The 17,527-nt window shown below is 43.5% G+C and overlaps 1 protein-coding gene across 1 annotated transcript in view; it reads right to left on the bottom strand.

The window, feature by feature from the left end:
• The window catches only part of rab11fip4a (RAB11 family interacting protein 4 (class II) a), a gene marked incomplete at both ends in the record, with an annotated part of 213,437 nt that overhangs the window by 91,176 nt on the left and 104,734 nt on the right, over nt 1-17,527 (bottom strand). Inside the window, one exon of the mRNA XM_080044274.1 lies at nt 10,286-10,420. Within this exon, the coding sequence (XP_079900400.1) occupies nt 10,286-10,420 (135 nt within the window). The remainder of the gene's footprint in view (nt 1-10,285; nt 10,421-17,527) is intronic.

The raw sequence follows: 17,527 nt of genomic DNA, 5'->3' as shown, positions 1-17,527 counted from the left end.
TCCACACACCGCGGCTCGTCCAGCTCAACTCACAGACAGCTGAGTGCTGATGAGCCGGACAGAGAGCGTCGGAGGGATCCTCCGCCTCAAAACATCATTATTATAAAACAAGAGGTCTAAAACACAGATGATGAACACAGGACTGTAAAAATCTAGTTCAATATCTAACCTGTAGAGGGCGGTTATAAGCTTAACAGTGTCTAAACTGCCTGAATCTTATAAGAAGAAGAAGAAATTCTTCATTGCTTGAGTATACTTCAACTGAGAACGTTTTAGACGCAGCTCGCATACACAATCGATCTTTGAGTAGAGAGTATGCAGTATATAGATGGTGAGTATGTAGGATGTAGGACGCTAGTATGGCAGTTCAGACACGGCCCATATCATCATGCAGCGGCAGCAGGACAGAGCGTTAGCGCATTAGCATCCTGCTAGCCTCGTTAGCCGTTCAAACGAGCCCCGTGAAAATCCGCGTTTATAAGATCCCCCAATCCATCTTGGTAGATACTTGCTTGATGGTTACATTTTGTCTGGGAAAGACCTAGTCCGAGTCCGATCAAGTAAGTAGCTTGCCAGCCTAGCCTGAGTTGATATAAAGTTGTGTTGGTCTTGAATATGACCGCTCTGGGCTGCATACTGGACATGTGACTGTATCAGTCACTGTAATTGGTTTATTGTTTACTGTACGTATGACGACAACACGTTAGGGCGAGCACCCCCGGAACCCAAAGAGATTGCATTGCGAGGCTTGCAGTTTGAAAAAAAAAAGTTTTACATTGATGTCTATGAGAGCGCTGGGGGCGATTTTCAACCAGCCCGACATCGCCCCAGAGTGACGGTACAGAGCACAGACGCTGATTGTACAATGATATTCAGACTTAGATGCAGGTAAAAACTGTATTGAAATCATAAATTATGATTATTAATACAAAAAAAAACCAAAAAAACATCATTATTATTCATTATTATATTTTCGTTTTTTGCTGATATGGCTCAAGGAGGGCGGCGCCCTATCGCCCTCTATGGGCGAGCCGCCACTGATAGTAATAATAATAATTAGGTGTATAGAGGAACACAAGAATAGCAGAGACCTAAATACAAAACTAAATAAATGTAAACAGACGTGTTTATCCAGACGTCGACTGGTATGAAGTGACATGTAATAAAGTGGCGAGTTATAAAGTGGCATGTTAGAAAGTGTCATTGTGGTGAGCTAAGTAGCTCAGGAGTTCAACAGTATTATGGCCTATGGGATGAAACTGTCCCTGAGTCTGGTGGTGCGAGACCAGATGCTGCGGTAACGTCTACCAGACGGGAGCAGCTGAAACAGTTTGTTGCTGGGGTGATGAGGGTCTTTAATAATCCGGTTAGTCTTCTTCCTGCAGCGCTGAGTGTAGAGGTCCTCCATGGATGGCAGCTCCGTCCTGGTAATGTGCTGGGCAGCTTTCACCACCCTCTGTAATCTCTTACGGTTGAGGGCGGAGCAACTGCCGTACCAGGCAGTGATGCAGCCAGTCAGGATACTCTCTATGGTGCACCTGTAGAAGTTGCAGAGTATCCTGGAGTCCATGTTGAACCTCCGCAGCCTGCGGAGGAAGAAGAGCCGCTGTCTTGCCGTCATTGTGATGGCGTCGGTGTGGTGAGTCCAGGTCAGGTCCTCGCAGATGTGGACCCCGAGGAACTTGTAGCTGCTGACTCTCTCTACTGCCGTCCCGTTGATGGTGATGAGGGTGTGCCCGGCTCCCTGCCGCTTCCTGTAGTCCACAATCAGCTCCTTAGTTTTGCTGAGGTTGAGATGGAGGTTGTTGTCCTGGCACCAAGATGTCAGGCCTCTCACCTCCTCTCTGTACGCCGTCTCGTCGCCGTCGGTGATCAGGCCGATGACGGTCGTGTCGTCAGCAAACTTGATGATGGTGTTGGAGCTGTGAGTGGCCACGCAGTCATGTGTGAACAGGGAGTAGAGGAGAGGGCTGAGCACGCAGCCCTGGGGTGCGCCGGTGTTGAGAGTCAAGGTGGATGATGTGGCGCCTCCTATTCGCACTGCCTGGGGTCTGCCCGTCAGGAAGCTCAGGATCCAGTCACAAAGGGCGATGTTGAGACCGAGGTCCCTGAGCTTCACAGCGAGCTTAGAGGGCACAATGGTGTTGAATGCTGAACTGTAGTCAATGAACAGCATTCTCACATATGTGTTCTTCTGGTCCAGGTGGGAGAGGGCAGTGTGGAGGGCGAGGGCGATGGCGTCGTCTGTGGACCTGTTTGCTCTGTATGCGAACTGCATGGGGTCCAGTGAGTCAGGGAGGGAGGGAGGGAGGAGGTGATGAATGATTTGACTAACCGCTCAAAGCACTTCATGACGATGGAGGTGAGTGCTACTGGGCGTTAGTCATTGAGGCAGGATGCTTTTGACTTCTTGGGGATGGGGATGATGGTGGACTTTTTGAGACATGTGGGACCACAGACTGGAGCAGTGACATGTTGAAAATGTCTGTAAACACACCTGCCAGCTGGTCAGCACACACCCTGAGAGCCCGGCCAGGTATTCCATCAGGTCCAGGGGCCTTTTGCACACATCTGCCCTTGTTATTGCTAGTGTGCAGGGGTCCTGGTCCGTCTGTACTTCCTCAGCCGGAGAGTAGCTCTCAAAACGTGCAAAGTAGGTGTTAAGGTCATCTGGAAGAGATGGAGACACTTCCTCAGTCACACTCGTAGTCCCTTTAAAGTCAGTAATTGTTCTGAGTCCGGTCCACATGTGTCTTGAGTTGGAGCCCTCAAAGTTGGACTCCATTCTGTCCCTGTATTGTCTCTTAGCAGTGTTAATAGCTCTCCTGAGTGCATACCTGGAATTGCTGTACTCCTCCAAATCACCTGGGTTGTGGGCAGCAGTCCGTGCCTTAAGTTTGGCTCTGACTTCTCCATTAACCCAGGGCTTCTGATCGGGAAATGTCCTTACAGTAATCCGCGGCACGACGTCATCAATGCATTTGCCAATGTAGCAAATAACCGCCTCTGTGTGTGTGTTTAAATTGTCGTCCTTAAACACATCCCACTCTGTAGTGCTGAAACAGTCCCGTAATGCAGAGTCTGATTGGTCAGACCAACGTTGAATGGTCCGCGTCACCGGCCTGTCACGTTTGAGTCTCTGCCTATAGGAAGGCAGAAGCAGTACTGAGCTGTGGTCTGATTTGCCGAATGGGGGTCGTAGGAGAGCCTTATATCCGTCGCGGAAGGGAGAGTAAACATGGTCGAGCGTGTTTTCGCCTCTCGTAGGAAAGCTGATGTGTTGTCAGTATCTCGGCAGTACTTTCCTCAAGTTGGCTTTATTAAAATCCCCAGCCACAATGAAAACAGCCTCGGGCCGTGAGGTACACTTCACTGGCTTCACAATAGCATTTCACTGGACATACGTGAGTTGGCTTTTGAAGCAACAGGAGAGTAAACGCTGAAGATGGCAGCACCTTCACAGAGCCCACTGAGCCCAGCAGCTCGACACAGACAAACGGAGACACACATACGCACACACACACACACACACACACACACACACACACATACACACACACACACACACACACACACACACACACACACACACACACACACACACACACACACACACACACACACACACACACACAGAGACGCACACTCACACACACACACAAACGGAGACTGCCGTCTCAACACAGCTATCCGATAAATGCCAGATTATAAAACACGCATTTAAAAGGGGGGCTCACTGACAATGACAATGCGGGACAACGTCTCAATTTGCGGGACGTACACAGCGGGACATCTGGTCACCCTAGATGGAGTAGCCTAGATAAATGTTTAAAAACAAAAACAACAACAACACCCCACATACGTCAGCTGGGAAAATATTCTTTAAGTGGCCAATATCTAGGGTAAAGTCTGTTTGTACCTTACAGGATGAGAGAGTTCAGTAGTCTGAAAATCCTCAGCGAGCAGAAAATTGCAAATCGTAAAAAGCCTGGGCCTCTTTGGGGCAGTCAAATAATCTCCTCTCTCCGCCGTGGTCCACGCGCAGACGGGCAGGAAACAGAAGGGAAAACCCGACTTTCTTCTCGTATAGGGAGCGTTTCACACTGGCAAAGGACGCTCTCTTCTTGGCGATGTTGGCAGTCATGTCAGGGAAAAAGTAAACAATCTGTCCATGGTACCTGAGCTGCTGTGCATCCCTCTCTCGTCTCAGAACACGCTCCTTATCGCTGAAGTAGTGGAACCTGACGACAAAGACTCTAGGTCTGGACTCCCTGCCTTCCTCCACCGAGCACGCTGGGCCAACGCGGCGAGCTCTATCCAGCACCGGCGGGGATGAAAAAAATCCTGCGCCCAGGACCTTGTTGAAAAAGGTAGCCATGAACTTTTATTGCAACGTGACCGTGATTCCAAATCTTCAGTTTTAGCCATAAGCTGTGTATTCTCAGACTGCAAACGTACACATGTCTGCTCGAGGGCGGTGATCCGGTCGCTGTGGTCTGACAGTGCTCTCCATGGCGGTTATTTTCAGGTTGAGCGAGTCGGTGGTCGACTTGACAGCATCTAAGGCAGCAGAAATGGGCCTCCTCAGGTTTGCTCCGTCCCCTCCCTGTGCCTGGCCGTCCCTGGAGTCACATCGGTCTCGACTTTGTCACTGGTCTGCCGTTGTCCGAAGGTAATTCAACCATACTCACCATTGTTGACAGATTTTCCAAGGCTGTTCATTTTGTTCCACTGCCCAAGCTCCCCACAGCGCCTGAAACTGCTGACCTCCTGGTCCAGCATGTGGTCCGCCTGCACGGGATCCCGACTGATGTGGTCTCCGATCGGAGTCCACAATTCGTGTCTCAGGTATGGAAAGCTTTTCGCATAATCCGGTTGAATTTCATATTTTGCCTGCACTATTGTGAGTGCTTCAAGATCCGATCATATGGAGTCACTGGAGAACGCGGACATAGTCTAATACGGTGCAAATTACTCTTTGCGACTCATACTAGCCTTCATCAGACCAGCCAATACAGCCAAACAGAGTTCTCCTCAAGTGTAGGCGGCATTGTGTCTTGGAAACGTTCACGTTTTGATATAGTCAAATGTATACCGTCTACATATTGTGTGTGTGTGTGTGTGTGTGTGTGTGTGTGTGTGTGTGTGTGTGTGTGTGTGTTGACAATTAGACCTCCGCTCTCGTTGCAAGCAACCCGCCTCGGTGTGAGATCGGGTTGCTCTGTCCATGGTGCGCCAAAATGAAGTGAAGCATTGTCACTTTTCTCTCCAATGTGCATAATAAACGTTAGATTTAGGCCTAATAGGTTGTAGTTTGGTGTTAGTGTGAGAAAAGAATGCTCCAAGTACTCCTCCATGACACTGTTGTGTGGTTTCCCATAAATCAATTGATATGCCTTTGATGCATGGACCACCATTGGTGACGGTGAGTGAGGTTTGAAGGCAAAGTCGAGATCTCGACTTTCAACTCGAGATCTGGACTTTGAACTCGAGATCTCGACTTTGAACTCGATATCTCGACTTTAAACTCGAGATCTCGAGTTTGATTTTTTTTTTTTTTTTTGACCAACATTTTTTTTTTTCTCCATGGCCCTTTAGGGGCTCCGTAGGTTATCCACCCCTGGTGTATGGCTTGGTTTAACAAAGATATTAATTGAACTTTAAAGGTCACAAATAGGGCTGCTTACCTGCAAAAGTCACAGTAGAAGTGAGCACGGCGTTCTCAGAATCCTAGTGGCTCAACTGTTAGTTCACATCAATAAAATGTGAGAGTGCAATTACTATTAAATAATACTTGGTTTCACAAATTTAGTTTACTAATGCACTGAAGCCAATGCCTTTTGCTTTTACTTGCAGCTTAGTTTGAGAGGTTAAATTATGATAATGCAACACTTTTCTCACTATATGCGCTATTATTACATTATGAACTGTCATAACATTATGAGCGGTATCAATAAGGTTCTTAATGTAATAAGTTATTACAGTATTTAGGGATGGCCATTTAGAAATGTTTCTTTAACCGGTTAACCACAAGAATTAACGGTTATTAACCGCTTAACCGTCAAGATTTAATGTAGCCTATTTATAGTGAAATACATGAAGCAGGGCTCCCGACCTTTTTTTGTTCCAAGGACCTGCATATTAATTTAACATACATTTTGACATTCACACGGCACCTTCTCTGTTGTGAGAAGAGGTCTAGTATGCGAATGTAGGAGCAGAAAGTGAAATAAGTGACTGAAAAGGGACATTTATACACACACACAGGCTTAGGGGGTATTCTACCGAAACCCGGTGCTAAGTGGTGCTGAGCACGGGGCAACATTTTGAAAGACCGTAGTATTGATAAGCTCCGACGTTATCAGTATTGCAGAACGGTACTTTACGCTTTTGTTCATGACGGATTATCGCTATTGATCCTCGCACACAAGCATGGCAGACCTCTCTGTCTGTGCAGGGGCACTCACTGCCTGTCTGTCACTCTCTCACACTCACTGAGACGGTGATAGATGCAGGACAGCATCCACCTCAAGAAGGCTAATGCTAGCGCTATGTTAAGATAGCGGGAGCCCACGCTGTTAATTAAATTATACAAACACATGGCAGGGGAGTGTTGTGACCATAAGTTTTGACAGGCTATCTTTCCGGGAGCGTACCATGGACCTATTATAAAGTTGAGAGTAGTCTACACGACTCTTTTCATTCTTTACCGACAGTTGGCATTCTTACATCCGGTTTCGCGATATCAAAATAAGAGTTTGGATTTCAAAATTAAGGTGATTTAATTTTTTTTAACCGTTTAACCTTTAGTATTAACCGGTTAAAGATCTTCTTAACGGTTAATGGTTAACCAGTTAACCATGGACATCCCTAACAGTATTACATTATGCGCAAAGCCCTTATTACGTTATGCGTCCGTGATTTTATTACATTATGAGCCGATTATTACATTATGAACTTTTATTTCATTGAAATTATTACATCATGAGCCGTTATTACATTATGAGTCTTTATTACATTATAAGTTGCAACATATATTTTATTTTTATTTTTTTTGTGGACCCGGCCCGGCCCGGCCAAGTCACACAGCCAAGGGCCGAGGTCCCTTCCCTCTCGGCCGCGCAGACTGTCAACTTAACCTGAAAGGCCAATGAAATATTGGCCCATTCATCATGATTGGTTCTGGGCCGGGCCTGGCCCAATCACACACACAGTGGATGGCCGAGGTCCCTCCCCTTGGGCCTCGCCTGTCAATCACTCAATCAAGTCACGTCACTAACAGACAGAAAAACAACTGGAGAAAAACGGAGAAGAGACGGAAAGGAGACAAATGCTGGACTAGTGGTAAGAAGTTGAAAATAAAGTTATGTTGAGAACAATTATTTTTGTAGCTTGCTAAATTTAAAAAAAGCATAGCTGCTTGCGTTAACATCATGGATAGAGCCATCTATAGAGCCAGGTCAAAGTGTCTATTTTAGCTAATAACCTACTAAACTAATTTGCTATCTCTCTTGTGGTTTCTTAGAGGAGTTAAATAGCTCTGTTGTTGGTGTATTCAAAGAGTATCAATACTTTGCTAGCTGATCAACATTTTACATGGGTAAAACATACTTGAATTTAATTTATTTTATATATAATTTAAATGCATTTTTTTTAAAAGACTGTAATTTGACCAGGGGCCGTATTCACAAAACATTTTATCTTAGCGCTAAGAGTACTCCTAAGGAGCACTAAAAGTTCTTAGTAAGGAGTAATTTCTTAAAACCTATTCACAAAGCTGCTAAGACCAACTTTTACTAAGGAATGGGAGGGACTCTTAAGCTAAGAATAGAGGTCGTGGTTGACCCTGTTGCTATGGATGACGTCATGTTCATACCTTCTATGCCCACAGTGATTGGCTGAGAGGGAATGAGTCCCTAAGAGTGAATTTATGATAGAAACACTGTGGGAGATATCCATAGTGTGTCACTGTATTAAAGTAAAGAGTTTTTATATAGCCTACAATTAATGACAAGTGACACTGATTTAACATGAAACCAAGATACTGCAGGGTTTCCCACACATTCGTTCACAATTAACCTACAATAGCGCCACATAGGTCTATTCATTTTAAATTTTACAATGATTTGAATCGGAAAAAATATCCTCATTGAATAGCTGCAAGCCATGCACTCTCACTGTATTTTTCTCAACGGCGGACTATGCAGCAATAGTCAGACAGCGACAAACCAGGAAATTCACAATTCAGAAACACCAGCCGGCGAAATCGTAAAGTACATGCTGAAGGAAAAAGGCGAGACGCGCAACTATACAGTAGCGGATCTGTGGAACGGAGGAGATACTGCGAAGCGCCACATATAGGCCTACTCTAGTAGGACATTAAACCCAAACGTGACACCAACAGTAACTTTCAGTGCATCGTAAACCCAAAGCAACTGCAGGAAAAGGAACTTAATAAATAATGTTTTATATAAATATAATAAATATAAATGTGTCTATACTTTCTAAATATAGGCTAGCTTTACGATCATTAAACCCTTACAGCTATTAAAGGTAGGCTACCTTTTATAAAGCTCAATAGCATTAAATCTCTCCAAAACACCATCAAATGGTTGTCTGTGATTTACTCTTAGTGACTTAGGAGTCCTCTCGAGGACTCCTAGCTTTTCATAGATTTAGGAGCTAGTTTTAACGCTAAAATGCTTTGTGAATTACACTTATCTTAAAAAGTTAGGAGTCCTAAAATTAGGAGTGAAACGCCCCTTATTTTTGAGTGTTACTCCTAAATCAGCACGTTAGGACCTACTCTTAGCCTTAAAATGTTTTGTGAATACGGCCCCTGAACATTAAAAATATATTAATATATTACAAAGTTAACAGTAAATGCAGAAAAGTATATTCACTAAATATGCAACTTTAAGTTGTCACACTTTCTCCTTTCACAACACTTTGAGTGTTTGAGTATGGAAGTAAATGAGTGTCATCGGATTTTGAAAATAAAAAGCCATTGGATTTTAAGCACTGAATATTTATGCATTGAAATAACGTATCTGAATTATTTGCAGCATTGAAATAATGTATCTGAATGTTTTGCCGCATTTAAATAATGTATCTGAATGTTTTGCCTCTGAATTTAACTCATTAAATTTTAAACAACTAATTCTCACCTTTATTTTACTATGTTCTCAAATTCAAAATCAAATATTCAACGTTAAAAAATTCAACGTGCCAAATTCAACTGCAAAATCCCATGTATGAAATTCAGAGTAAAACTTTGGGGACCCAAGGAAGAGCAATCGATCATAGATGCTAAATCGCGTTCAAACAAAGAGCCTGTGGGAATATTATCTTGTTGCCTAATGCCTCGTTTCCACCGAGTAGAGCGGGTCGGATCGGAGCGGTTCGGTCCAGGTAGTTTGGCTTTTCATTTGCCAAAAATTGGGTAGGGTACGGTTTAAGCGCACCTAACCGCTCTGAGCCGCTCCCGATCTCAGTACTCCTCCGTAGGGGTACTAGCCGCCTGAAAGCGGTCCGAAAATGCGGAACGACACACCCCCGTCATTTGATTGGTCGAAAGAATCATTTCCGCAATGTGTAGTCATCTCGGCAAGAGTGAAGAGAGTCTTGTGTTTTGTCGAAAATGTGAGCACAGCACTGTTTATTGTGTGGTGTTTTTCCTCGTCAATAAATTAATCAGTTGGTTACACTGTGTCCCACTGCTACGATGTCACATAGCTGCCGCAGCCAGCACTGTTCGCTCACTGTATCAGTTGCACCGAGCCGTTTCTGTGCTCACAACAACACGGGGGGATTAAATAAAGAAGCGGCTGGTTTGACCCAGCAAAAACGAGAGACTGCTGGCTTGACCACAGCTGTTCCACAGCCCGATAGTTTGACCCACATTCTGGCGGCGGCTATCGCAGTCCAGCCGAAACCCCGCCATACCCGTAAAGGTAGGGTCATAAATCCCGCCCTACCAGTAAAGGTAGGGTCGGCGGTGGAAACAACACCGAGATTCTTAAAAGTGAGCTGTCCCGCTCTGACCCGACCCGCTCTACTCGGTGGAAATGAGGCATTAGATACCCCTGACTGATGCAGGAAGGCAAATCAGGTTTTAGCCATGTCAAACGGGAACGCAAGTAACGATGGTGCTTGGGTGAGTACAAACATGTTTCTATATAGGGGTTAATATAATGGCTAGCATATATACATGTGTGTGTGTGTGTGTGTGTGTGTGTGTGTGTGTGTGTGTGTGTGTGTGTGTGTGTGTGTGTGTGTGTTATACCTGTTGGCCTTTAGGTTTCGAAGTCGAGCCGCCAGGTCATTGAGTAAATTGACTTTCTTGCAGCACTGAGAACAGTAGATGTCCAGCAGCTCACTGTTAAACAGCTGCCGCATCTTCTGAGGAGTCTGCCCAGCACTGCAATTAGAGATAAAAGATAGAAATATGTGAAGAAATTTAAAGCTATGCTAAATATATGAAAATATTATTTTTTGTAATTGTTTGGTCAAATTACAAGACACTATGAAGAGCTTGCACTGCAATTAATTTTGCTATGACTATTGTGGTAGCCGAATTGTTCCCCATGGCTTGACAAAAGACAAAGGCGGCAGACTGGACTTTTCATCAGTGTTTCAGGTTTATTCAGAAGATTTCCAGACAGGTCATTTACAGAGGATTTCAACTTCTTTCATCACAACAAGTCGAACACAAGTCCTTTTATAGGTGTTATCGTCTCTCACCAGTGACCCCGCAACCTTTAAACATGCTTGCTCTGCAACTCTGGTAGTAGAGGCTATTCAAATCTACTACACTATGTTACTGGCATCGACACAATTCAAAAGTCATAAAGACATAACTGATATCTTCATAGAATTTTAAGTTGTAATTCCTGTTGGAAAATAAATCTAGGTCTAAGAGAAGAGCCAGTTGTAGCCAGTTATATTAGGGTGGGCCAGAGCCGTTGAAAGAGAGATTTACAACACTCCCATATTCGGATAAGCACGGATAATGAGTTCGATACGGATTATTTCCGAATAGTCCCGTTATTATTCGGGGATTTTATATTTTTTATATTATGCGCTTAAAGAGGACCTATGATGCTTTTTGACTTTTATGACCTATAAACGTTGTTATGATGATTCATAGTCATGCTTAACCATACTAAATTATCAAATAATGACTTACATGCATTTCGACGTATTCCCTGCTGACCGTCTGGGGTGTCTGTGCCTAGCACTAAACACTATTCTAGCCAGTGGAGAAGTCACGTCTTCAGAGCGGTCTAACCCTTTGTAACCCTGTGACGTCGCATGTAACCCTGGGACGTCACCACGCGGATGTTTCCATGTATGGTAATGCTGTCACTTCCCTGTTCGCGTCTGCCTCGCGTCTGCCTCGCGCCCTTATAGGTCCATGCTCGCGCTTCCCGCCACTGAAAGTGTTCCGGAAGGAAGGTAACCAATCACAACGGAGTGGGGTTTGCAGGGGGGGGGGGGGGGGGGGAGGGTAGCGGAGATGGCCGATGCACAGGCGGAGGGAGCGGAGATTGCCGAAGCACACACACTCAAGTGTTGACAGGACGTGCTGGATCGCCAAAATAAGAGAAAGAGCTTCCCGAAAATCTACATAGTTTTTTGTGATGTGATTCGTGTCAGGTTGCTCTATAGCAGTGTAAAACAAGAAATTAAGACCAGAAAAGTAGTATAATAGGTCCTCTTTAATAGACGCAGTGCGCTCCGCCTCAATGACACAACAGGTAGAATGAAACTAACATCTGTTCTGCTGTGGACACGAGAAGGACCGGGTGCCAGTCTGGCGCCCCTTGACCCGCGGTCTCTCTCTTTTTATCCACTGATAATCGCAGCGCGTTCGCCCTGTCCCTTGAATAGAGGGTTCTACCGGTCGCATTCGCTGCTGTTTTTATCTGTGCTTCCTCGTAAACCGCTGCCGTGGCGGAGAAGAGATGAACCGATGGAATATGCTGCACCCCGAGTCACCGTCAGCCCTTCCCCGATGTATTTACATTCACTAGGCCTACTGCTGAAACGCTTTCAAACATCACAACGTTTCCATCAGACCTGGGGCCGGTTTCCCGAAGCCTTCTTAGAGCCTTCTTAACGCTACGTCATTCGTAACCCCTACGTAGAGTTCCTACTTAACATTTCGCCTGTTTCCCGAAACGTTCTTTGCTACGAATCTCTTTCGTACGTCATACGTTGGTAAGGTTGGTCTGGAGCGACCTCGGAGCCTTCTTAGATCTACCGTAGGGGTGTTTCAGCTCTCGCTTGTGTCATTTAACTAATAAATCTGACTGTATTTCATATCAAACGGACACAGCGATGACTGTATTTAATAACAAACTGTTAAAAACGATCCAACTGTATTGTATATCACATATATTTAAAGTAGGCTATTTGATATTTTAGCAGAATACCATTCACAAAGTGTTCAAACTATATGAACAAGTACTTTTTAGTCATCTAACTGACTTGCATTAACTGAATGGATGCGATGTCCGTCAATATGAAAATACTTTATACGTGATACACTATAGCCTGCAGTCGGATCGTTTTTATCAGTTTGATATTTAATACAGTCATTGCTGTGTCCCTTTGATATGAAATACAGTCAGATGTATAAGTTTAATGACACAAGTGAAAGTCCCTGCGATCGCTGTGGCATCGCCAGAGATACAGACCCCCACATATCCTTCCGTTAAAGCACCATGCTCCATGCGTAAAACGGACACAAGTGACATCCCTGTTGCGCATGGAACTGCCACACATTCATGAAGAAAATAATTGCTGGAAACAATCTTAATCTTAATCTCCTCCGCTGTTTCTATATTTTCTATATATTTTTTAAAATCAGTATAGGCTATGGTAGTATGTTGTCTCCGGGGCTGGATACTATTGAGAACCTCCGAACTGTGTTCCACACGGCTCGTCTGGCTCAGCTGACAGCAGCCGGGCAGAGTTTGTCGGATCCTCTGGCTCAAAACATGTAAACGTGTGAAAAAAATTATTAATAATCAATTAAAGCTTACCTTAAAATAAGTGTGCCATGTTAATGTTTATTGTATTTAGGATTTTAGCTCATTTGGACGCTGTTTTGGCCGTCTGTTTTTATTGATATAGGCTATTGGCGATATTATATCTAGGCTACTTTCAGTTTCCTTACTGACCCACCACGAAACGTGATTAGTGTTCTTAAAGATACTTAGATTATAAAACAAGAGGTCCAAAACACAGATGATGGTTAAACAAACTAATTTATGACTTTATATTACACTAGAAATGCACTGGTAGATTTGATTACGCAGCATAAAGAGAACGCTGGCGCTTCTAGTGTTAAATACATGTTTCTGCCTTGAAGGATTTCTAGCAATCTTTTATTCGCAAAGACTGCAATACGTTTGATAATATAGCCTAGTGTTGTCATGCAGCTGCGCATGAAATGAGCAGGAAATGGAAAATCGAACTCTGAGCAATCGATTTCAGCAGTGTACGAACGACGTAAGGAGTGCTTCTCCTAAGAGACCGTTCGGGAACCACGACTACAGAGGTAAACAACTTTGGTAAGTCATAACGTAGGAGTCTTCGTAGCTCGCTAAGAGAGGACGTTATCGGGAAACCAGCCCCTGTACTTTTTCAGCTGTCAATCAATGCGTAGACGCCTAGGCCCACTTCAGGACCCATACAATAAAATCGGAAACTGCAAACTTGACACATCAAAATCACATATGGCTTTGTGGAAAGGCTAAGATATTATTTAGGGTTTATGAGATTGGCACATACGTTGATAGAGATTGTTCCTAAATCTTAGTTTAGTAAAAAAAAATTAACAAAAAAGAGGGAGAGATAGAGGATCTTAGTTTAGTTCAAAGGAAAACACTGGCCCTCATTTACTAACAGTGAGTAGCCTACGCACAGATTTGGGCTGTTATTTATCAATATTTTCGTTCCCTGAATTTCTTTGTATTCTGAGAACAAATTTAGAACTTCCTCGGACCAAGGCTTAAAGAATAAGATTGCTCCACTGTATCTTATGCGACACAACGTTTAACGTTTACCAACGCAAGTAAGAACGTTTCCACTCACTTATTAGTAAATGAGGGGCAATGAGAGAGAGAGAGAGAGAGAGAGAGAGAGATGAAAAGGTAGAATATATCTGACTGTTTGACTTATATGTCAATATTAAATCAATTTGATGCTTCGAAGGGACAATAATTGCATTGACAATGAATATTAGTTCAGAAAAATCAATTTAGGTGTGACTTCCTTTAATGTAGGCTAATGTAAAAGATACGCCACGCCCACTTCTTGTTGAGTATCCGGATACAGATACAGATAATTTTGTTGGTTGAACAGATACAGATACAGATAATGACGTCCCCGCACACCCCTACAGTAGATACAAAAAGAAAACTAGCCTATTTTAGATAGGAACTGATCAATCTTTAGCTTCATTGAGTAAGCAGATTTTGGTAATGGGTCTTTCAATTACACTTGTCTTGGTCTTCAAACGAACCACACAAACCAGACCTCTCTTATCAGGGAAGGTTTCCAGGACTCTTCCTAGCATCCATGACCCTCGAGGTGCTGTGGAGTACACAACCATGACCAGGTCTCCAGGAACAAAACTCCTCTTCTCCTGGTTCCACTTTTGGCGTTCCTGTAATAGTGGTAGATATTTACCTATCCACCGCTTCCAAAGAAGATCCGAGATGTACTGGTCTTTTGACAAGATGAGGGGATGATCGATGTCCTCAGGGATTGCTGCTTTGTTCAGCCGCCCTCCAACTTGTAGATGTCCTCCTTCTAGTACAGGATCCTATTTGAAGATGCTGCTACTTCTCACCACTTCCGTCATGCCAGAGGCTAAGGCAGCAAATTCAGTGGGGAATTTCTCTCGCTGGCAAAAGGCGATTATGGATGTCTCAGCCTCTTTGAGATCTTCCAGCGACACCTTTTGATTCCCAGGTGATAGGGTGAACACTTGCATTTATTTATTTATTTATTTATTATTATTCTTCCGGACAATTACACATAATACATCATTTTCTCATTGCATATTCATACATATTACTTTGTGTTATCGTCCGAAGGGTGGGAGGAGAAGCCAAAGGCTTATCGGGTCCCGCCCCCACTGCCATAAGATTCAGATACACAGATACACAGCTACTACAGTTAGAACATTTTTTCTTCTTTTTTTTTAAGAAGATTCATTCTAATACACAGATCATTTTAGGTCTCTATTTTCCTCTCTGCCTGTGACAATGCAGATAGTGATATGGCCTTGTCCATTTCTTCTCTAGTAGCCTAAACACATCTGCAAAAGTATTCAAAACAGTCAGTGTGTCTGCTGACCTCGGCTACAGTCCCATAACATGCAGTGTATTTACAAATTCTTCAGTCAGAGAAAGTCTTCCATTTTTGAATCGGGTGTTCTGAACACACAGCTGATAATTAACATTTATCTTTCATTTGAATTTCAATAGTCACACATTCCATTAGGTTATCAATAGCAGAACACATTGTATTTACGATTTCAAACCTTATATTTTGACACAAACCAGTTTAAATCAGTTTAATTTCTCCATGCACATCAACTGCTGGTGCTCCAGTAGAACTGGGGTTCGCAACCTGCAACTCTTTTCTTCTCCTACTGAGTTTGAGCAGAGTTCTTTTGAGTTTGATGATCCAAACAACTGCAACCTTCAATCTTCGAAATGGGTTATCAGTTGAGAAGTGGCATTAGTGTCAACAGGTGTTGCATTGACCGTGAGATTTCTCTTTACTTCCGGGTCATCAGAAGTGACACTGACATCCACTGGAAATGTTGGCCAGACTTCCTCAGGTTCCCATAGATAATCTGGGCCTTCCATCCACCTTTGCTTCACAACATGTTCTGCCTTTAACCCTCGTGAAGCATCCATGAAGGTTAACTATTTATCAACTATGGCTCCTGCAGCTGCTTCTGCATATTCTTGAGTTAAATATACCTTGTCAAAATACAAGTATAAGGGCTCTAGACTAACTTTATCATTGGTTGCACCAGTGCGCCTACCTTTTTCATCTAGGTGCCCCCAATATTACATTTCAGCGTTACCCACTTCACATAGATATCATTCATTATCTATTCATAAAAAATATTGTTAATAGGACTAAAGGGCTTAGACAAATGTTTGTTAAAATCACTCAACAAAAAGTGTGATAAGAATAACAAAGGGCTGGTTTTATATGTTTGAAGTAAAGGCAAATAAAACAGATCAAACTGAAAAAAAGATGTGCTGCTCCTTGGTTCATATTGAACATCAGCCCATACCCCTCAAATAACCAACATTCATAACATCATATAATTGATATGAGGAACAGTCTAATGTGATGCATGTCATGTTTTTTACATGTAGATGGAACTCAGACCTAGCTTACATTGTTAATTGGCATGCTCCACCTCTGTGTGGCCAATTAATAAGTTGGCAGTGCAAGAGGCGGCAGTATATGATCTTACACTATTGTGTGGAAATGTCAGTATCTCCATCAATAATATGAAATGTACTTGGAATCCGCAATATAAAAAGACGTAATTTTTTTTGTTTTTAGTTGGCATCACTCTGATAAACTGTGCCTGCAGGCCCGTTTTTTTGCGTATGTCACTGGTCGCACCAGTGCACCTGCGTGCATGCGCCCAAAACAGGCGCACTCTGGAGCCCACTGTGTAATAAACCAACACAGTCTCACTCCCAGAACGTCAAAGTGCGACTGTTTGCCAGGGCACTTTACTGTCCATCACTGACGTGAAATCACCCTTTGCCGCTGTCAAAGTGGCCGCCATTCCCACAGTTTTTATTCTGATTTTAAAAAGATTTATAAGTTATTAAATGGGTTTTTGATAACAATGTTGTCATACTTTCACAATCTTCACTCAGTGAATGTGTACGATTTAGTTTGATGGTTATCACGAATATTATTCTGGACATCGCAAGGTTTGTTTATCTTTGATCAGCTGCTTGCTATGACGCTTATGACGCTGCCTAAACAACGTGCATTTGTTGACAGCGGAGATTGAGCGTGTATCACGTGACAGTAGACGAGCCTATAGCGGCAGCCCTTGTGGACTTGTAATGGCTGCCGCCAATGCCTTTTTCAGTGCGAATTGTGAGCTAAAAAGAGCATAAATCCTTGTGTGATGTTGTTTTTATAAGATTTCTAGCTAGAACTTTGTCGTTTACTTACATAATTTTGATACAGCAAATTCATATGATCTGACTGAAGTCTGATAGTTGTCACGGAATTTTCGGTAGCTATTCTAACTGCACTGAAAGATGTTATACCATAGATAGTAAATAATATGGATGTAGCATCCGGGCTGACCTCAGTTATTCACACGGCATCCAATAATCCTGGTTTGTGCGCGTCGCCATCTTGTGAGATTTTTACTCCGCCTCACTCCTCTTGCCGAAAAGGGGAATCGGCGTCATGTCGGGGGGAGGGAGATAGCTGACGTATACCTCCGAGGCAA

The sequence above is a fragment of the Ammodytes marinus genome, assembly GCF_949987685.1.
Source record: "Ammodytes marinus genome assembly, chromosome: 16".
NCBI classification, from domain to species: Eukaryota; Metazoa; Chordata; class Actinopteri; order Uranoscopiformes; family Ammodytidae; genus Ammodytes; species Ammodytes marinus.
This window is presented reverse-complemented; position numbering and strand designations above follow the sequence as displayed.